This window comes from Rhyacophila brunnea, unplaced genomic scaffold (genome assembly GCF_057557595.1).
Source record: "Rhyacophila brunnea isolate RB1 unplaced genomic scaffold, BYU_Rbru_1.0 scaffold_9, whole genome shotgun sequence".
Taxonomy (NCBI): Eukaryota; Metazoa; Arthropoda; class Insecta; order Trichoptera; family Rhyacophilidae; genus Rhyacophila; species Rhyacophila brunnea.
Genome location: NW_028233361.1, coordinates 36,962,625 through 36,987,060, shown reverse-complemented (window position 1 = coordinate 36,987,060; position 24,436 = coordinate 36,962,625). Strand labels below are relative to the sequence as shown.

Sequence of the window (24,436 nt, the reverse complement as noted above, 5' to 3'; positions counted from 1 at the left end):
TCACTGACTACGCTGACAACGCTTATACATAAAAAGATAGAGAGGTACTTTTAAAAACAAAGTACGTTCTTTGAATTACCAGATATGCAGTAGCTCATGGTCCTGCATACGGCATTTGATTTTAACTATTTACAAATGGGCGTCACAGATATTCTGTATTGAGTTGAATATTGATTCAGCCATAATTTCTTTTATTCAGCAATTCCCATTTGGATAGCAAGCTCTCTTTACATAATTTTCAATTTCACTTTATTTATTTTTTTACATATTGTGGACATTACAAATTATAAGTTTAAGATGTTCACAACATGAGATGAAACATTATTATAAAGAAGAAAGAAAAGGAAATGTAATAAAAGGAATAAAAATGAAAATATAGAAAGAGAACATAATATGAACATATAAAAGCAGTGAAAATACAATTATACATATTATAGAAGTTCAAAGAAGTACGCTGAGTTTGCTAAGGAGACCCTATTTTAAGAATTTATAAAATAACGTCCACCTAAACTCACCCTCACGCAAGTGGAATATATCAACACCCGAAGCAATTTGGTTGAACATAGTTATACATTGGCATTACCAGTGGCAGGTTGGTTCCGCACCTCGGAAAAATAAACAACTGATGCTCCCTATTTCTAAGATAGTTATCAGATACACACAGGTCAACACTACTCAGAATGGGAGAGTTCTCATTTATACATTGTATAAGTCGAAAAAAATACGTAGCTAAATAAAGATCTCTTCTAAATCGTAGACTGCAGTATGTAAGCATACCTAAGAGTCAGTTGGATAAAGCCACGGATAGTATCCATACAACCTCAAGTAAAGGAGTCTCGAGAATTTCTTCTGAACCTTCTCGAGCATACTTCAACTGACGTGGTGCCCAAAAAATAGACCCACTCTCAAGCCTGCTTCGAATTAAAGAATTAAACAAAAGTTTATGAAAAATATGATATTCGTGACAGAACTCTGCAATGCATCGAGTATTGGAAAAACAACACTTTTGAGGCTCTGGTAAAGATTGGTATTGAATAGCTATTTATTGCAGTTGCCTTAAAAAGTAAGTCAACAGGTCACCAAGGCAAAAATTTAAACCGAATTGTTGTGTCACTAAGTAAAGTTAAACATGTCTCAGAATAATTCTTATTAAATTTAAGATTATGACAATCGTGACACAAATCTACACACACTAAACCGATTGATTTAATAATATCCAGTGGATATATTAAATATTATAGTATGCATATATGAAATATATGCGTAAGGTGAAGGAATTAGTTACTAATACTGACGTTAGGAGCGCATACGTGTATTTCAATCAGGTTTTATTGAGTTGTCTGTGGCAGTACTTCTAAAATATTTTTGAAAAGCACCTCCGACGATAATCTGTTTATGTGTATTCATGGCGGTAGCTCGTCAATTATAAAGGAAACAGAAACACTATGATACATAACACAGTCAAATTCTCACCAACCATACCTCGTGTGACAGTCATTTGCTTAGTTTGTTCATTATTACAATCCGTGTCACGATTAAATATGGGATACATATTATATTGGTTCCATTCTTAGTAAAAATTAATTTAAAATTACTAGATGACAGATTAATTTGATAGCCGAAACTATACCCGAGCTTGGAGCAATATTTTTATAATCAATCGGCCCATGATACACTATATTCAGGTTAGGTTAGGTTAGGTTAGGTCAGTAGTCGGTAAACTCATTAGTCAACAGAGCCAAATATCAACAGTTCAACAATTGAGATTTCTTTTGAGAGCCAAATTTCTTAAACTAAAATTATATACCTATGTAGGTATACTGTTCATCAACTTAAACTTTGGTTCAACATTTAAGTCTTATTTAAACTATAGATACACTGAATAAAACTTGATATTTTACTTAATATTGATCTTATTTATTGATAAAAATTAAATTGTAAGTAAGGAATCCATAAAATTAAATCATGACAATGACTGACAAACACACTCAATGTGAATAACGGCCTTGCATCACATTGGAAAGTTGCGGTAAGGCAGGTTTGTATGTTGATGTTTTTAATTTTAAGTCTTATTGACGACTTCTCAATTTACTCTTGATTTCCTCTCTTAATTTTTTTTTCTAACCACAAAACATGCGATGTTAACTTGACTCTTCTAAAGTTCTTCAACTGCTTTCTTCCTTGCATCACCGACAGGATATTTAGTGCTAAATGATGCGTGCTTAGTTGTGATGTGTCTCTCCAAATTTGACTTCTTGTTATGCGCCAATTTTTCCCGAGAATTTTGAATACACGCAAAAGTCTCGGTCTATTCAAGTTTAAATTCACGGTTTTCGTCATCCGTTTTTCTTTGCTTCTTCTTTGTAGCCATGTTAAATAAGGCAGAGGCATTTGTGGCAGAGCCGCACTCAAGGGGCCAAAGAGCCGCATGTGGCTCGCGAGCCGTGATTTGCCGACCACTGGGTTAGGTGATTAGTACTAAACTGTTAATCTTGTTCCAGTATTGGGTATCTGCTCCTGAGACATTACAAAACTTTTGATACTTCACACCAAACGTAGGTTTTCTTGATATTCTCAATTAAAACCAAGTGTGGTGCAGGGCGAGTTAGTTTGGAGGGGTCTTTATTTGTATTGTTAATCTTGTTAAGACCACAATACTAGTCCGATTCGGCAAAACTTTCATCTTGCTAAACTTATTTCAATTTAAGTAACGCAATCTTACTCTCACAGTTGTTTCACTGTGAATCAAACTTTCTTACCAAAGTTCTTTCCGCTTTAGGACCATTATACTCTTGAGATTTGACGAGACTCATTATCGATCATCACCTTTCATTGGGCCACGTAAAGGATCGGAGTCTGTTGGTAAGGACTTCCGTTACATAACATTAAAATTTGGCACAATCTGCAGGATATACAATTGCAGTATTCCTCGTAAAGTTCTTTCTTTGGAGGATATGAGTTCAATTTTTTTGAGAACTATGCAACGGATTTTCAAGATGTCAGTTGAGATGGTCAGAGACGGAAGTTTATCTATCACATTTCTGATCATTTAAGAGGTCAAGGACGTCCACGCTCATTCGCGGGCCGGGAGCATTGAGAGAAGGTTGTCTCGTTAAATGTTCCCGTGATTCTACATTAAATTCACTGTGATTTCTCGTATTAGATGTTTTTGCTTGGAAACTCACTTAATTAGTGAGAAACAACAATGTCATCATTCCCTTACTAATATATTGAATGCAGCCTGTATCTTTTTTTTACACTTCTGAAAACCCCCGATATTATCAGCACCATATTTGCAGGCATTTAGATAGTATCTATATACATATAACCTAGGTCTGAGACCGCGTATGGTACGTTGTTATGTGCTCTCAATTCTTTTCTATGGTATGGAAGTATGGACGCTAAACCAAGAGATGTCACGGAGACATGAAGCTTTCGGGATGTGGCTGTATAGACGCATCCTCAAAATTCCTTGGACTGACCGGGTGACAAATAGTCGCTGTAGGATTGGTTTCCCGAATAGACCAAATGTTCAGGAGACGAAAAACAAATTTTACAATCCTATATTTAAATACATGGAGATATTTAAATTGTTATTTTTACAGCATATGAATGATGTATTCATTACCATTACAAATTAATTTAAAGAAAGGGATGGTTCTCGTCCAATTAGATACAAAAAAACATTCTGCATTAAGAGGTCGATTTCGACAAAAACGGATATTCGGGAAACCAATCCTATAGCGACAAAATGTTGAAGTTCTCAATCGAATGGGGAAAGACCGAGAAGTTCTACGTAGTATCAAAACCAGGAAACTACAATACCTCGGCCATATTATGAGAGGACAAAAATACAGCATTCCCCAACTTGTCATTCAGGGAAAGATCAATCGTAAGCGTAGCAGAGGACGGCGCCGCATAAGATATGATTTTATATATTTACAATTTACATAATATGGATAAAAAATATATTCTCTTTTGACAAAATAATAACATAAATCTCACTATCTACAGTTTTTGAAGGATGCATCAATAGTTGCAAGTGAGCTTCCAAATGAAGTACAATACTAACATGTTGGCATTCGCTGAAAGATTGCATTTTTTAATGAGATTGCCGCCAAAAAATGTCGCTCGATATTATTGCTTCATGCGTAAAAGATAGATTAGCTGTCAAACGAAAAAAATATATATTGAATTCTTTGCAAATTAAAATAGAACCAAGGCGATATTTATTGATGTCATAAGTTTAATAGTAAATACGATATATATTAGGTACTTTACGGAATGTTAAGACAAATACAAATACAAAATTCGATTATTTCCTGTATATTTCAATAATAATTAAGTATTCAAGTTTAAACGGTGTTTCTCGTTCTTTACGAATAGATGTAATGTATGCCAGAAAGAGAATAAGATTTCACATATGTATGTATAAGTATATATCAGTGGCGAAGGGTGTTAGTAAGGTAGGCTGTTAAAATCCGCCATAAATAGTGGACACTAAACTTTGTCAGTCATACGTATTTGTTTTCATTGAAATAATACTACAATTTATAGATAGTGTTGGTTAGTTTTTAAAATTCAATTAAACCCTGTAAAACCCAAGCTATTATAGATAATAATCGAAAAATACTCGCCTGTCTAAAATTAGACAATTAAATCATACGTAACTATTGATATTTTGTAGATAGAATAATATTTTTATCTATTATATATTGGTTAATTAATGAATTTTAAAAAATAAACCAACAATATGTGTAATATGTATTCTTAATCAAACGAAAACCAATAAATATGAAAGAAAAAGTGTGCACAATTTTGTCATATCGCCCAAAGTATACCAAAACTATTATGGTTTAGGGTTTAGGGTTTATTTGATTTTTTTAAATTAACCAATACCATCTGTAAATTGGATTCTTAGTTCAATAAAAACAAATACGTATGACTCACATTTTTTTCCGACCATGACCATGTCAAAATAGTTGCTGGCTTGTGGCTTCTGAGCGAATGGAAAGTTTTGTGTGTAATCATCAAATCGCAGTAGCTGAATTGCCCGCGTTTAAATTCGCCAACAAACAGCTCGTAAAGAAGCTCAATGTAGTAATTGACGCTTTAGCAAAAGTGAACATGAATTTGCTTTGTTTCTAAGTACGTATCTAATTAAGTGAAAATTATGACAGACATTCGGGTAGGGTAATAGTATTAGAGACACGCGATTGAACACAATCTACATCAACTTTGGCACTAAAACCCAATGTGGGTCTACTTCGACCATGTGCGATTCTAATAGGATCATAATATATGGGCCTCCACAGATTAGAGGTTTGTATTAACAAATTTTGTTTTTTTTACGAGAAATTGATGTCAGCCACTTGCTCAACCTATTAGGCCCATACCCTGACTCACACACAAGTTGAAAAACAATATGTGTACTTGCCAGACCCAGGATTCGAACCTGAGATCCACCGCGTGATAGTCCAACGCTTAAGCCGCGCGGCTACCGTGGGTGAATACGTATGGCTAACAAAGTTTAATATGCACTATTTATGGTGGATCTTAACAGCCTACGTCCAACCTTCACTACTAGGTTATAATATCAGAAGATGGATGAACTATGCGATTCTGCATGTTACTGAAGGATTATAACATATGTTAATTAAATCTGTATAGTTATTTACAGTTTGTTTATAAATTTATAATAATATAAATATGTTGGGTATATCAAAATTATTGTATGGTTAACAGCTGAGCAATTTAATTCGATATTAATTATTATATGAAATACGACTACATTTTAAAATAATATGTCAGTGGATAAAACTTCAATAGACTAATAAATTATTGTATGAAATCTTCATACCATTAGGATTCCGTGAACCATGCTATTTTTATAGAGCCGGGTCGTAGTTTTTCTGTGGACTTCTCTATAAAACCGTCATACGCACAGTCGTTGCATACGGGTGCGAGTCATGGACGCTAAATGTGAAAGCAGCTGAAATGGTGGATTGCTTTGAGAGAAAGATCCTTAGGCGGATATACGGACCCATGAATGATGGTGGGGAGTGGAGAATTAGGTACAACACGGAACTATACCGCTTATACCAAGATTCAAAACTCTCCAACTTCATAAAACTCCAGAGGCTAAACTGGGCAGGCCATGTCCGGCGCATGCCTGAGTCACGGATACCGAAGAAGATTCTCGAAGGAAACCCAGGGGGGAAAAGGCCAGTGGGAAAGCCACGCACACGATGGGGTGACAACATTACAAAAGATGCCAACCAGCTGCTAAAATAATGAACGGGAAAAGACGTGCGGAGGACCGTTCCGGCTGAAAAACGGCGGTGGGGGTGGCCATGGCTCGACTTGAGCTGTAGCGCCATCAAAGAAGACGAAGAAACCATGCTATTTAAGCTGTTCTCTCAAATGATCGCCTTATCTCAGGGCTTCGAACCGTTATTTTTTTTCGTTTCGATTTTCGTTCCGGTTCAAGTAAATATATATATATCGGTTCGGTTCCGGTTTTCGGTTCAGTTCCGGCTTGAAGCCTTGCTTTAACTAATACCACGGTGTTAAAACACATTTATTAATAATATTCCATCTTCATAATTATCGTGTGTTATCTTAATAATATATTATAAAACCGTGTAATGAACTTTCAAGAGTTTAAATGAATAATTACGGTGTCGTAAATCAACATTACTTTCAATAAAGGTTTTGAATCTTCTAAAAAATTCGTTTTCTTATCAAAATAGCTGAAAACATGTACCAGTTTGTAAGAAGTGACATTTTTCAGCAGCAAACAATGGGTACCCTCATTGCTCTTAAGAATACATAGAAAATTAGTAGACATGGTGTATTTCTGTACTTAACTTTCAATCATTTAGGCTCCGTCCTTATAGAAGTAGGTTTTCTGCAACGTCATAAAACCATTCTATGGATTCGGATTTGGAAGAGAAAAGAGATGTAGATTTTGACGTGCTTCACAGTCTATGAGAATTTCAATCATGATGAAAAACTGGAGCATCTAGAAAAATATTAAACTGTGTGGGAAATAATAAGTTGTATGAACGTGCCTTCTTCGTAGACGGAGTTCACTTGCTCACTCTCGACGCTCTGCAGCGACTCCACGTTCTCGGTGTCAGGGTCCTGAGGCGAGGCCGGCTGCGGCAGAATGTCTTCGACCGAGGGTGGCCTCGCCCGCGCCAGCTGCGGGAACAGCCGCCGCTGGAGGTAGTGTTCGAGGATCTCCTGCGTGATGCGGTTCTGCCGCGCCAGCTCCACGCGGTCTAAGACAAACGAAACGAATGACGTCAGTTTTACGTTGGTTGACACTGAAACCATCGACGCTTGGATAATGTTGATTGGAATTACAATACATGCAATATTTTCCGGCTGTTTTAAAGCCGTATCCATAATCATTTATAAACATATCCAAATAGTCTAGACCCGGTAAAGGATCTAGAACGATTCGGCGCCACCGACTGGATGAAAGAACACTTGCACGATAGGACAGCAAGACGACGGATATGTGGGCGCCATACAGAGTTGAACGATATGTGCAAATAAATATAATTAAATTACGATTTGAACCAGTAAATAAATAAGTACAACTCTTATCGATTGTGTGCTTTTACATTTCAGCGATATTGTCCAAAAATATGTATAATAAATTTCTGATATTCTGCAAAATTTATAATACATTTCAACGAACTTGGTTTGTTTTTAAGTTTTGAGCGATACATTATTCCAACAGAATGTCCATTGTAAAACATTGTACAATTTACATAGTATCGGCCTTTTGTAAAAAAAAAAATGCATAATCTTGCTACAGTTCAGTGCAAAATTTAAATGTGAAAGCACACCATTAACGTGCATCTTTTCAATAACCATAGACCACTATCTATTATAAGTAAATACTTTAAATGTGTTTGACTTGCTTGTCTACTTTCTGATTCAAATCGTAACGTACGTATATTTCTTTGCGCATTTCATCCACCTATGCGGCTCCCAGATGTCCGTCGACTAGTTGTCACACCGCCCACTTGTCCTGGCATCCATTCAGCGGAGCTGAATCGTTCCATTCCCTAAGTAACAAATTTAATACTGAATGCTCTAGTTAATACAGATTATATTTTACTTCTAAAAAATATTATTCAGTGTGTAAAAATCCAGCCCCTTCTCCACGGATATGCGTGTGAATTAACGTGTATTGTACATAGGCAGTGCATCGAGTGCATTTTTAATTCGATGATAGGTGACCTTTATAAGACACTGACTTCTCGTCCGGTGGCTCTAGGTTCGATTGCCGGTGAGGTCACATTACATATTATCTTATGTAATTTTCTCAAAACCTGCGTATTTATGTGATTTCATTGTTAGTATTATACTACTGTTTCACGACTACTACAAAATTGTCATTGAACATTAAGGGCGGTTGTAGTATAGCAAATATATACCTACACTTATTGTGATTCAATTTTTTTACACAGTCATGTAGAAGTTAAATTGAACAAAAAATTTAATTAATTCGAGGATTGAGTTAACTTGGGAAAAATTGTGTTAATTTGTTTCAATTAATATTAAATTTGTGACGTCATTCGTTTCGTTTTCACTTTGTTGGTAAGGATAAATCGTATTGCTAGGTTGGTACTTACTCTTTCTTTTTTTACTGTGACTAACCAAAATGTAATATATTATATTATAGGTAAACATTAACAATAAACTAATAAATGATAAGCGCACAGAAAATAAGCATTTAATATAAGTATTCTTTAGCTTTATTATACGGAAGCAATAATTGTGAAATTGATTTTAAAATGAAAGCGTCTACGTAGTGGAAATGAGAAAATGAAATAACATTAAATTTTAGATTGTGTGTTAGGGTATCAGCTCACGCGAAACTAAAATCTGACGAACTGGTTGGTGATGGAACTCATAAACTGGCCAGTGACTGATGCTTCGCACACGGCGTTAATGAAACCTTAATTATAATCTCATAACCTCAAACTGTCAAACCCATTATCTTTCCTTCTTCATTCCAAGCGTTTTCCGTTTTATCTTTCGGGAATATTCTGACAGCCTGTAATTATACAGGCAGGAGTATTTCTCAACATCTGCCAAATATTTTAAATTAAAAATCGGTTCGCCCATCTTTACATTTGACGTCTTGACTTGTTATAGCTTGTTTAATTCAGTTCAAATATGATTTTTCATCGAATATACTGACATTGGTACCACTATTTTATGAGTGACTGGTAACTGAGAGACTGGGAGACTAGCATGTCGCGTCTCTTCGGTTTCGGTCGCGGACGTTTTGAAACTGAGAGATTTCAGTCTTGCCGTTAGCGAGCCGCTATTGAAATAAATTAGCTAGATACTGGAGTTTCAGTCTCGTCTTTTTTGAGTATTCACGTGACCGGATGGTCTTACATTACAATATTCATAAAAAACTGAATTTTCTTAGCTTAATTGGACCGAAATAAATTATTTGTTGATGTATGGAAACTGTCCACGAAATTCTCGCCAGATTACCATATTCTATAACATATTTTGAAGAATTCAAAAAAAGATTCACTTCAATAAACAGAAAAGTGTCACAAGTGTTGTTATCGTGTTGTGACAATGCGGTAAAAGATGACTTGAAATATACCGATTTAAATATCGACTAATCTAGTTATTTCAAAACGTACCTCGTAGTTATAATAAGCAGATACTTTCATCACTTTAAGAGGTCAGCACCTCCCCAAAGAAGCCAGATCAAACAGACAATAACCATATAATTTACATGATTACTGATTTCAAAATGGATATGACTTAGCACCGAGAAATATTTTCACGCCCATCGAATAAACTAAATGCATAATATTAAATATGATATTTTGGATTATACATTCAACAATATCAATTCGCTTTAACAATTGAATTGCTTTTGCAAAATATGAGCTTACCTTAGCAATATTAAAACAAGTCACCTTTATTGATTATCTACCTATGTAAATATAATATAGTATGTCTGCGTAGATAACTAACTTAAACCTAACCTAACCTAACTTTCTTTAACGCCTACGTCAGCTTATAATGTCGTTGATCCCGGCTTCGAAACTAAAGTCTGGCAAATTCACAATATGTAGTTTTTCGATGTGTGTTTGGATCAGCGTATGAACCGAATAGGTTGAGCAACTGTCTAACATTCATTTATCGTAAAATATAAAAATCTGTTAATACAACCTCCACTCTGTGGAGGTACATAATATGATCTTCTTAGGATCGGATAAGGTAAAAAAAACTTTCTTTTACGTTTAATAATTGTAACGTAAGATCACGCAAGCAATTATGGCTGCAAATATTAACATCATGGGGCTATAGCCTGGGGGCCCGGGCTTAGATGGGGCACGGCGTGGCAAGCCGACAAGTTACATGAGAAAAACACATACCACAAAATTGCTCTAATAGTAAAAAAAGTCGCCTGCGGCGCTATTTCCCTTAAGGGGGGACATGCTCGTCGAAGGTCAAAATTGAGTTTTTATTGTATTTTCAAACCATGCTCCTGGACACTCCTTAAACGTTGTAGATAATCTATTTATATAATTTTGAAGCCTTATTATCCTTTATAGTTATTTTAAACATTTGATGACTGCATGAAGTATTTTTGTTACATAAAATAGTATTCTTTTAAACCTCTCGCTCTAATGTTTTAGAATATAGTCATATTTCGGTACAGAACTGTGCAGTGGTGTTAAAATTTTTTACATTTATTAATTTTTAAACGCATTTATAAAACCATTAGTATAATTTATTACGAGATAATTTTTGTAAAATATTCACGATAAAAAATTATTTTGATAATCTCTGTGATCCCAAATTTGACAAGAATTAGGCATTTTATTATTCAAAAAATCGGCAAGATTAACACATTTGAAGATGATTCTAAAGATATTTATTATAAGCTATGTCTTTGACCATTCAAGTGTGATAAAAATCTTATGAATAATGATTGCTTTATAATAATTATTGACCTAAGAATAAGGTAGTGTTTTTTTGAAATACGCCATTTCTTTTGTCATTCCCTAGTAGTTAAGCTACAACATACGGCCGTAGCCATAAAATGACAAACTATAATTAAAGTAGGGAGTAAAATTATGTTAACGCGCATGTTTGAACATGTACCTAACCGAATTTTTTTTTATTTTTTTTTAAACGCTACATGTTCAAACACGCGCGTCAATATCATTTTACTCTTTACTTCAATTATAGTTTGTCAATTTATGGCTACGGCCGTATGTTGTAGCTTAACCACTGGGGAATGACAAAAGAAATGGCGTATTTCAAAAAAACACTACCTTATTCTTAGGTCAATAATTATTATAAAGCAATCATTATTCATAAGATGTTTATCACACTTGAATAGTCAAAGACATAGCTTATAATAAATATCTTTAGAATCATCTTGAAATGTGTTAATCTTGCCGATTTTTTGAATAATAAAATGCCTAATTCTTGTCAAATTTGGGATCACAGAGATTATCAATATAATTTTTTATCGTGAATATTTTACAAAAATTATCTCGTAATAAATTACGCTAATGGTTTTATAAATGCGTTTAAAAATTAATAAATGTAAAAAATCTTAACACCACTGCACAGTTATGTACCGAAATATGACTATATTCTAAAACATTAGAGCGAGAGGTTTAAAATAATACTATTTTATGTAACAAAAATACTTCATGCAGTCATCAAATGTTTAAAATAACTATAAAGGATAATAAGGCTTCAAAAGTATATAAATAGATCATCTACAACGTTTAAGGAGTGTCCAGGATCATGGTTTGAATATACAATAAAAACTCAATTTTGACCTTCGACGAGCATGTCCCCCCTTAATGGTTATTAATATTTAAAAATATGTGTCTGTGCGATGTAATTTGATGTGATATGATGATTAATATAACTAAATAATTATTCACACGTAGAATTTTTTTAATATACTTAATTATTTTATGTATCTTTCCTGACGTAGGTGAATATATGGCAAAGGGATCCATATTACTTGGGTACCACAAAATGAGGTCGCGATCAGTGCTTTGTAATTTGCTGAGTGCCAACAACTCAATAAATCAACTGGATTTATTTAAAAATCGGTAAAAATACACGGAATACCCTTAACTCTGGGGTTCCGTGGAAACCACTTGTGGAACACTACTGTAAAAAAGCACACTACCCTTAACCTTAGCGATAGGTAGGGGGGCCGCTTTAGGATGTGGGGGCCATGATTAGCATCCTACCTCTGTTAACTGCATACCAGGAATTGCTTGTCAGAATCAAAGTGCGGACTGTCTGGGTATGCAAAATATATATGGAAAGCTACGCTGGTCCACCATTAGAGCAGAGCAGTAAAGCACGTTGGCTAGGAAAAATGGCTTTCGCAATATTTGCAAGTGCGTGTGTAGCCTGCATAAGGAGCGGTTACATGTAAATTAATTGCACGTATTACATTTTTTACCGTAGCACAGTTCGCCGTGATCATTCTTATCGGAAAGAGATGACCGTATACCAGTAGCGAAGGGTGAAGGTAGGCTGTTAAGATCCGCCATAAATAGTGCACATTAAACTTTGTTAGTCATACGTATTTGTTTTTACAATTTACAGATGGTATTGGTTAGTTTTTAAAATTCAATTAAACCCTACCTAAATCAAACCATAAGTTTTGGAATATGTTGGGCGATACGATAAAATTGTGCACACTTTTTCATTCATACTTATTTGTTTTCGTTGGATTAAGAATATATATTACACATATTGCTGGTCCATTTTTTTTTAATTTATTAAACTCAGCCTAAAAAACAATAATAGATAAATATATTATTTATCTATAAAATATTCAATGTTATTTATGATTTTTAATAGCATAATTTTGGATATTTTATAGATAGACGGGTATTTTTTGACTCTTATCTATTATGGCTTAGTTTTAGACTTAGGGTTTAATTGAATTTAAAAAACTAACCAACATCATCTGTAAATAATTGTAGTCTTATTTCAACTGACTGACAAAGATTAGTGTGCACTATTTATGGCGGATCTTAACAGCTTACCTACACCCAGGGCTCGAAATGGACCGTAACGCACCGGAGCGCCGTTCCAGTTCATAAAATCCACAAAATTATCGCTCCGTCTCGTGGAAATATTAATTTGACCGTCTGAGCTAGACATATAATAAGCTATAAAGAGCTATTTCATATAATAAAAAAAATAACACACTTATTTTTATAAGTCACATTTACAATTAATGTAGTATAGTATAATATAGTTGATATTTTAATAAAATTATCGAGCGCTCCGGTTCGTAAAATTTTCCATTTCGAGCGCTGCCTACACCCTTCGCCACTGCCGTATACTAAACGGTCATCTCTATAGCACCAAAATGAAAAAAATACGCGTTGCTTGTGGAGCATTTTCATAGCTGATTTTGGCAAAATTCATGAATTCAAAAATGAAAACCTAACATAATCTAACTTAACTTAAGCTAACTTAACATAACCTAACCTAAACTATTTTCAAAATCTGTTTGCCGCTGGCTTTCTGTTAACCGACAAGAACCGTGACCAAGAACAGACATGAATTTTATCTCAGTAAAGACCCAAAGAGGTTGAACAGTTTTTAATTTACAACCATATATTCCCGATACAAGATTTCACGGTGAAGATTTCCGGACATTATAAGGAGCATATTAAAAATCGGCTCTCGAGCGAAATAAGTGATAATTTTTTTGTGGCTGTTTTCAATTATTATAGAATGGTTTTGTCAGTGGTCATTGAATTGATTTTATGATGTCAAGATTTAAAAACTGATAAACCAACTAAGTTAAGTAGGTAGGTGAATAACTGCGGGTTGATAATATTGCAGATAATGAACCGCTCTGTTATTAGTGATCGCATTGTTTTCTGCTTTCTAATAGGAAGTATTGCACCAGACGCGAATTCGGATTTTAGATAACAGATATTTACCTGAAGTTTAGGTATTATAATATCCTTTACTGTAGAGAGATTTAGCCTCTAGATGTAGCCTGTGGATTCTATAATATAATAATATTCAATATATTTTAATTTGTAATAAAATTTGTTTTATCGCAATTACTTATGACTCTACATATTATTCAACTCAAACGTTAATAATTTAACATCTTATAGAAATACAAAATAAATATTTAAAAGATATTACATATTGTAATCATTTGTTGTTTTGTTTTGAACTTTCATTGATTGATTTGGTTTTTACCGATTGATTTTTCAATAGTTTTGATTTTTTGGATGGTTGATATCTTTATATAATTTAATCAAAACAACAAATGATTATTATGATTGTCAAATATTTATACTGTATTACTATAAGATGTTAATAATTTATCAACGCATGAGTTACAATGCAGTACAACTTTGTATGACTAATTGTAAGTGTGTGTGTTGACGGTGCCGACAGCTGCAGCAGACTGGCTAAGCTGATATGAAAAACACAAAACATAATATGAAAAAGTAGTGTCATATCAAAATGGAACAAAGATGGTCTGGTCAAGACTCTGATATTCTTCATCTTTCTTTATCGTATTGTTCAGAATACCCTAAAGGAAAAATGAAAGACTTAATGTTGATGGTTTTGAAATTAAATTAAATTAAAATTTAATTAATTAATTTTTTGACAAATGGAAAAAAGTATACGGACGTACACCAAACGAACTAATTCTCTCTATTTTAACATATATTTTTTACTAATGGTAGTTAGTTATGTACCTTGGAAGAATAAACAACTGATGATTTCTAAGAGAATTTATCAGGGACATACACGTCGATACTGTCAAATAAGAACTTCATGTCCACGTATTAAAACTGTGAACTAACAATGTTCTCCGGTGCAGCTAATCACACTTCCGTTTTCAAGTGAGGACCACCCCCAAATTTATCATTTCATTTTACGCTCCCGTGATGTACGGATCTGTCAATGTACACAATTTGAAGCTTTTTATAATACATATATTACAAAAATAATCAGGAGTGATATTAGAATTATTATTAGTAAACTTTTGGTTTATCGCTAAGAAGAAAAGGAGGCACATCTAAAAGGAGAGTCAATACATTATTTAAACATGCCTCTAGCAAGGAATTCGGTTTTGCAAGGAAGCGTTGCCGCCATGGCAGGTACGTAACTTCTTCTACGTGCCACTACAGCGACTTCCTGTTATCGCCGATTTCTTGTTGTCGGACAATACTACCAATGAACGAATGGCAGATTGTTAAGGACTCCTTTATCAAAAATATGCCATATATATATTATATATATATATATATATATATATTATATATTTATATATATTATATATATATTATATATATATAATAGAGTTAGGCAGTTGTTTTACTACTACTCATAAAGTATTTAACACGATTACTGTGTAAATTTATATAGGTATGGACCCCAATTTCATAATGATAGTAATTTTTACATGTGCATTATTATTTATTAAGAAATTTACGTAAAAAATTACCCAATTAATATGATAAGTGATGTGTACAAATGGATACATTAATGTAAATGTGACTGGAGAAATTATCACGAGAACTAGGTAGGTCCAGTAGCGAAAGATGGAGGTAGGCTGTGAAAATCTGACATAAATAGTGCATACTAAACTATGTCTGTCATGTGTAATTGTTTTCAATGAATTAAGAATACGAATTGCAGATTATATTGATTAGTTCAATTAAACCCTGCCTAAAGCAAACCATAATAAATATATTAGATAAAAAAATATTCTTCTGTCTAAAATATCTAAAAGTATGACATTAAATCATACATAATATAAGTTTGGTTTAGGCAAAGCTTAATCGAATTTTAAAAACCATCTTCAATATGTATTTTTAGTTCAATGGAAACAAATAAATATGAGTGAAAAATTATGAATTATTTTGGTCTAGACCGGTTTTAATTTAATTAAAAAAAAAAAATAACCAATTCCATCTACAATTTGTATTCTTAGTTCAATGAAAATAAATAAGTATGACTGACAAAGTTTAGTGTGCATTATTTATATCGAATCTCCAAAGCCTGCCTCCATCCTTCGCCACTAGTAGGTACCTATTTGTTATAGAATTCCTATACTAGCAACACAGATAAATATTATTTATCTGAACATGACTACTCACAATAATCTAACTTTCATTTCAGATTTCATTGATATACTTAAGTATTTTTAATTGAATTACAGTTAACTGGTTAAAATAAAATTGTTAAGTTGTTCAATGAAACGTTTATCACGTTTGATCGACTTTCGATTAAGATTGTAAAGACTGCTGAAGAATTTCTGAAGATAATAAATTATTTAATTATTTTTGTGAGATTAAAATTTCTTCTACTCTATGTGTCATATAATAAATGTTATCGTCAATCTTTTCCAGCTGTATCGCTGCTCTAAACACGGATAGAGTGCTTTTAATACCGGTATTTCGGTATTTTCCATATGATACCGGTATTCGTGAAATATATGGAAAACACAGCCACCAAAAAATATTTATATAAAAATCTTTTTAAAATAATAATATTTATAGCAAAAATATATAAATAAGTACATATTATGTAAACCTTTAAAAATATGTAAAGGTAATATACTGCTGCTGTATACTATCTTAGAAATAGAGACCATCAGTTGTTTATTCTCCCAAGGTGCAGAACCAACCTGCCACTGGTAATGCCAATTGTGAGGGCGATAACTATGTTCAACGAAATTGCTTCGTGTGTTGATATATTCCACCTACGTGAGAATGAGTTTAGGTGGACGTTATTTTATAAATTCTTAAAATAGGGTCTGCTTAACTCATCCGGTGTACTTCCTTGTACCTATCTAATTTATCTACTCATCTATCTCTTTTTTTAATGTAATACTGTTTTATTTATATATCTTTGTTTCTAAATGTTATGTTGTTAACGTCTTAAACTTATAATTTGTAATGTCCACAATATGTTTAAAAATAAATGAAATAAATTGAAAATGTTTACAAATACATAGTAAGTAGTTAAACTATTGGCACTTTCTTCTTATGTTCTTAGAGTAGATGTCTATATGACCTGAAAATTAATTAGTAATTTCACCTAATGATGTTTTACTTTATTGCACTTTTTAGACATAGCAATTTCGTTACTTCTATCCCATAAGAGGTAAAATCAAACACAATATTACTCACATATCACGAAATTAAATTTCTCCATTATTGTATAAGCTACACTTTAGTAAATAAACATGAAAATAGTAGACACGGGCAAGTCCATTATAGTGTTTAGGTAATAATTATTATTTCATCATGAAATATTTTCCACTAGGGCTGAGGTTACTATTGATTATACAAACGAACAGTAAGTATTTAACCGCGATTTCAGATACATCTAAAATACTGTTAAACCTTTTATGTTAATTAATACATTGTGTTTCCTCTTTTAATACTGAATATATCGGTATTGTCTGATTTTTAAAACCGGTATTTCGGTATCGAAAAATACTGGGATACCGGTTTTGAAATACCGGTATTGCAATCCCTAGTGCTAACCTCAATCCACTCTCTGTGATTTTTAAACTTGACGATCTTTTTCTGCCAGAAATTTTCTCTTTAATGCGGACATTTTAAATTTAGAATATTTAGGCGATTTTGTTTAATTTAAAATATTTAAAAGGGGACCTCTAATCTGTTCAAACCAGTCATACAATTACCAAAAAAGAAGCATATATCTCACAAATTGAGTGCAATATACTCCCCAAAGCATAAAAAAATCCCTAAAACCAACACCAAACGGTTCACCAAACAATCAAATAGATACGTACATACTTGTACAAAAATAGTAAACCACTAATTTCATTATGTATCACTAGTATCCTCAATAATACTTAATTTTTAATAAAGGATGTGGTTGCTGATGTTTACTGTATTTTTCATCGTAGGGGGTCTCAAAACCAGTCAACGCCCGGCCTTTACGTCCCTATACCCGCCACCGGTAGAATATAAGAATACATCGATAGCAAAAGACACGGTTTTATTCTACGTAGTAGAGTAATAATTTATTCTGTGTGCGAAAGCAAAGTTAGATAAAAAGTCTATTTTCATTACCCACTAACTTCAGAGCAAAATAAAGATAATTTTGTAAAAGAAATCATTTCAGATCAAATCAATTTCATTAAGAAACGGAGCGCTCCATATTTTTCTGAAGATAATATTAACATAGTAATCAAATTTTATGTGTATTTTATAAAAATAAGTGTGTTCGATTGTTTGTTATATCTAGCTCAGATGGTCAAATTAATATTTTTCCACGAGACGGAGCGATAATTTTATTAAATTTTACGAATTTGAACGGCGCTCTGGTGCGCTCCGGTCCATTTTGAGCCCTGGACTAGTAATTCAGATAATGCGCATATGACCATACATTTTTTTTTTAAATCTGTGATCTATATAATATACAATGCCACCTCAATAACAGCGATATCTCGAATAGTTTTGAAATTATTAGCGTTTAACTTTACTTTCATTCCGTGACACCACAAAGAAAGGCGTAGTGCTACATCAAAAATAATATAATATTAATGAAAAGTAATGAACCGGCTCTGTCGCCAGGTGGCCCCGCCTATGTATAAGGTAAAATACACTCTCCCTTTAATAAGTCAAAACTCAAAAGTGTATAGAGAAAGTACGTTAAGTGATATTATATTGACTAGGTATAACACAGGAAAAGATTTGACAATCGTAAATTTTATTGTTAATGTTGCCATAAAATTTTATCTACAATGCCAATTATTATTTGCACTGCTACAATAATATTATATAACGCTATTTTTTATTGTAAATGAAATATCCAAATGTAATAAATTACTATCGCGAACAATTATTCTTAAATATTAAACATGGCTGTATTTTAAGAATGATCGGTTTTTTTAGATGCCTTTATGGACAATGATTTGAGTTACTCCGTCTCCACCCACCATGTAGGTATATGCAGCCGTGATTTGTGCACGGCCGCCTTCCATTACGCTATAAACGTGTCAGAATGAAAATATTTTAGTGCCACACTTTCATGTCCCGAAGCGATGCTGCACGGGACTGATGTAGCAACCATGCACCTTAGTGTTTAAAGAAAGAGTTTTATACAAATACAAAGAATCTTGACTCATTTATCTTTAATTACATGAAGTGTCCTCTGTACCCGTGTACTGAAACTCTGCCGAAACAGAGGAGTCAGCAGTTGAAAGTGATGAATCTAAGGAGGGATCGGAATTCTTCCGTCCTCCATGTGACGCAGCAAATTTTTCATAATATGTTTCAAAGTTGGCCATGGTTGATATCAAGTCGGCGTGGCCAATCGGGCCCGTGTGTGGATGGACCCTGGCAAACAACTCCGCTCGGTCGGATCCCATCAACGGGCAGTCCCAGAGGACGTATTCAGCGTCTTGATGATCGTGCCCGCATGTGAATTCCCTACGCATTTACCAATAAAGGTTTATTTTAAGGACTTTGGTATGCAAACTACTCTACTCGATTCTAAGTCAAATGAAAAGTGCCGGCTGAAAAAAATTAAAAACCAATTAATCTACCCGCGTCGAGTATTGCTGATTTGGATTCGGCCAGAGCTTATGAAACTGAACGCTTATGAAATCGTGGGTCTCGGGTTTGAATTCCGCGTCAAAATTCGCATGTAGCAAATCCATTCGCAAATAGGATCATATGGGCCTCCATGGAGTAGAGGTTTGTATTAACAGATTTTGTTTTTACGAGAAATAGATGTCAGCCACTTACTCAACCTATTAGGTCCATACTCTGACTCATACAAAAGTTGAAAAATATTATGTGTACTTGCTAGACCCAGGTTTCGAGCCTGGGACCCACGACAATATAGGCCGCGACATATTTCGCAATGAGTACTTGTGACATATTTTTTTATTAATATTTTCACAGGAACCGTAAATAATTTGAATGTTGAAGCTCATCTCGAAGATCGAGCGTTTTTTAATATGTATCTAGTTTGTAGAATATTAGGTGTACTTGTTAGATCCAGGATTTGAACCTGGGACCCACGACGCTATAATCCGACGCTTAAGCCACGCGGCCGACGTGGGTGCAATTTAAATATTATTGTTAATAAACCTCTTCGTGAATCTGTCAAAATCTACGTCGGATTGTAGAGCCAATTAGGGTAAAGTAATGCCACTGATTAAGAATTAATTCTGGAGTGGGTGCAAAATATGGTGTGAAAAATAACTATGGACTGCCTTAAGTAGTCATAACTTAAGTAGTGGGTCGATTCGAGTCCCATAGTGCCATAGTTCGTAAACCACTTATATCAGTAGTCTAGCAAAATCTGATTCTAATACATATTGTTTTGTTTTCACTGTAGGATATTAAATTCATAATGCGAAGTTAAACGAATGGCTAAAAACCATTCACGATAAACCCAACGTATAAAAAACTGTCAACTCAGACTATGTTAGCATAAAATTCAGTCTTGTATAAAAATAATTTAATTACCGTTTATTCTGCCGAAATAATGCGTGAGGCGATAAATAATAATTGTTCACTGAATAAATATTCGTCATCTGATTTTACGTTCCTCTTAGATAATATATTATGATCCTTCACCGTTCAATTTGATGCAACGATGGCATAATCTTCCAGACGGATGCATAATTTCATATCTCGTATTTCGGGTCACCGGACCGCACCGGTAATGCCCGACAATGTTCGGGAATTCCCGGGAATCTCCGACACGACATGCAGGTCAACCAATAAAGGGTTTTGATGCGTTCACCCAAATCTAATTATTATACATATATCGCATATGGTCCGGTTGGCTTGATATTGAGCTAATGCAAAATAAAACATTTATAGATATAGAATTACAAATTAAATATCTATTTTCCGTAGTGTCAAATTATAAAAAAACTCGGTAAGGAGCTGACCGCAATAATAAATTCCGCATACTTATACGTTTTTCACTTAGTCAGTCATCCATTGACGCAAACGCCAGAATGCCAATAGCTGACTAGATTATTTCAATAAAAAGAATATTATTTAGATTGTATAAATAGCGAATAATAATTCATCGGAAATGTCACTCGAATATACGTTTCTGGTCTGTTACTATCTCAATCTCTGTATCGTTCCGCATAATATCTCATTGTACCGAGATGCGGATCCGTATCATAAGTTTAGTATTGTAACGTAAAACTCGCTTCTGAATCAATCTTCGACTTCTTCATCAGCATCCTCAACACCTTGACCAATGACACGTCGACGACTCCCACATTGGTAACTCAACTCGAACTCTACATTGGTGACACCCGACTTAAGAAAACTTCGCATCCTTCTGACCAGCAAGTTCAACAAGATGCTGAAGGGATACGACACAACTGTCACTGCCGCAACCTTCTACTCGCAAGTTCAACATGGTGCAAAGGGGATACGAGACCTTAGCACGGTGATAACTACCCACACATTCACTATTGAGTATACCATGAAAATATTTCAAAATCACAATTATGAAATTTTGAATAAGGTTTGTTATTTTACTTAAAAGACAATATACATTTTTATTTGACCAGCCGCGTGATCGAACCTGAGTTTCACAGCTTCATCAGCAGATACTCTGTGACACATAAACAGTCTGAGCTAGATAATAATATGATATAACGTAATACCTAGACAGACCAAATGAGTTGCCTAGAGTCATAACTCACATATTCCAAAAAACGAGTTTTGATATAATCACAAAAAATCACCAGAGCACTGTTTTCTGTAATTATTAGAAGAAAGGTATTGAACTCCCTTGAATATTAATGAGTGAGTTAGTCGATTTACATTATTTAAAAATATATATTATTATACATAATACTAATAAGGGTGCAGACACATAGCACACTATGAGAAATAGAGCTCCCTGAATGGTTAGAAAGGCCTTGGTGGCAGAACTCGCATTATTCATAGAAAAATGTGAGTTATGACGCCAACAGCCAACTTTGTCAACGATTTTCACATGGTGTAAAATGACTTTTGATATCCAACTATAAATTAATGCCTTTAGAATCACTTGGTATATTTAACTCAAAAATGACAAAATTGCAAAATGTGAGTTATGACTCAAAGCGACTCAAATATCCGTCGGTATAATATAATAATTGCTGTTATATCATACAACTTCTTTAAAATGTGCAGTATTATTTTCCCCGTATGCCGTAAATCTATACAATTTTTAATGATATCTGTGACTTTATTGGCGCGTTTGCTTATATTTTGTATGTGTGGAATAAGCTGCGATAATCGTGAGGTTTCAATGATTGGTAGTCGCTGCAGAATTTAAATAATAATATAAAATATTATTATTTTTTAATAATAGGTAAATGCATTCTCGTAATTCAATGCAATTTCTCGTAAACACAGGTTAAAAAATCGTTTGCTGTCGATTCTTCATAAGATAGACTATTCGTTTTATAGCTTATAACTTTTTTTGCACATTTTACTACACTGATTCGCCACTTTGCCTAATTACCTCACATAAAATTAGATCAAATGATATTTACTTGTATTAATAAATGTAGTAATAAAATAATAAATATATAATATATCTAAAAAAATCGATGTGTGTGCTTATGTACGCTTCTTTGGCATAACAAAACTAGTGATAACCTAGATTCTTCGACTAGCTCTTAATTATCTTGTTAAATTACACACTCCAGAAAAAGGGCAGCTTCTTTGAGTGCTACTAGTTTATTACTATACACTTTAACTTATATTACTAAATTATATAATTATTTCTCGTTGTTTTTATTTTTAAAGTAACAACTGTCACTCTGACGTCTAATCGTTTGTTTACGCAAGGAATTGCAAATGGCCGAAAATAATAAATTCGTTGCCTAGACAACGGAACAATTCTACTATAAAACTTGGGTTTGTATACAGCTGGCTGATTCGCAGTTAACTTCATACTGTCGCACACTTTCGAAATGGTGTGCGCGCGCAGCTATCAATTTCACACTCTACCAACGCCCCAAAAGAAGTATAACTTCAAAAATATTTTTAGAATATATTACATTATTTTCATCCTAGAGCCGGAAGTTCAAATTTATGAAGAAACAACTCTACCTAGTGGTATTTTGAGGGAAGCACCAAATAGTTACTCAGTGATTAGTAAAGGGTGGACATATATTATGTGCAGTGACGTCCCGTGGGGGCAAGCAGATTAACCGTCGCTTGGGGGTGGCAGTTACTCAAAGGGCGACAAATCGAAGAGAATCATTTAGAATATACTCGTATAGAAATAGCTACCTAAACTTAGTAGGTACTGTCATTTCTCTCCATTTTCGAAAAGTGAAAACACGCTGTCACTTTTATTTTGTTGTCTGGTTTTTCGTCTGGATTTTAGGACTTGGAGGTGAACAAATAACACACCGGAATTGTTTTGGAAACGGCAAGGTATATTTAAGTTAATATTATACAATAGTTACATTTTTAATAATTTATTTTACGGAGGACGAAATGCGCGTGTTTACTGTTTTGCTGTTTGCAGCATATTCCCCGCCATCTTGTGTTTCGCTTTCAACGAGAAGCGTTGTCGAAAAACGGCGACGTTGGAATATTTTTCAACCGTCATAAGCTACTGCATTGCCGGCTCTATTATTTATTATTTATTTTCGTAATCAGCGCTTTACTATTTGTTGGATTTGATACCGACTCGGGCCTCTCCAGATACACAGAGACATCCCCAAATGGGGACCATACGGAGGTGTAACAGTACCTAATAATGAAAATATATTTCCATTCAAAAATTTAGCTCACTGGTTTTGTCGGGTTCGCGATATCTAGTTTACTTCCGTTGCCCTTCGACGTCATTGGTGATCAGAAACGACACGTGCAGATTTTCGAATAATTAGTCTGATATTTTGTTAGTAATGTATCCATAATAAGACATATCTTAGATATTTGACTCATGTAAGGATGATGAATACTAATAAAAATAATGGGGCGGCATTTTGGCTCTCCATGGGGGCGGCATTTTATCTAGGGACGTCACTGATTATGGGCTAGTTAGAAGAAAGTTATATTTTATCACGTGAGTTTATGAATACTATACATTATTGTATTGTAATGAATGAATGTCATGAAATTATGGTAATTTTTCCATTGTGGTATTGCTTAATTTCGAGCATTATATTATTAATAACACTCTGATTGATTGTGAAAATAGAAGTAATATGTCACTGCAAATAAATGAGCAATATCAGCAAATAATTTGGGCGTCACCTGCGAGATTGTCATTACAATATTAATTTTAAACTTCGTGTCTCTTGCCTCTCCACACATAATCAAATTATGAATAATTTATAAATCTATTTGGCACACTCGAAATAAGTTTATCT

The 24,436-nt window shown here is 33.8% G+C and overlaps 1 protein-coding gene across 1 annotated transcript in view; it reads right to left on the bottom strand.

Moving 5' to 3' along the window:
* The window catches only part of LOC147063582 (uncharacterized), a 338,578-nt gene that overhangs the window by 215,941 nt on the left and 98,201 nt on the right, over positions 1 to 24,436 (bottom strand). Inside the window, exon 2 of the mRNA XM_085959608.1 lies at positions 7,074 to 7,286. Coding sequence (XP_085815734.1) covers positions 7,074 to 7,286 — 213 coding nt within the window. The remainder of the gene's footprint in view (positions 1 to 7,073; positions 7,287 to 24,436) is intronic.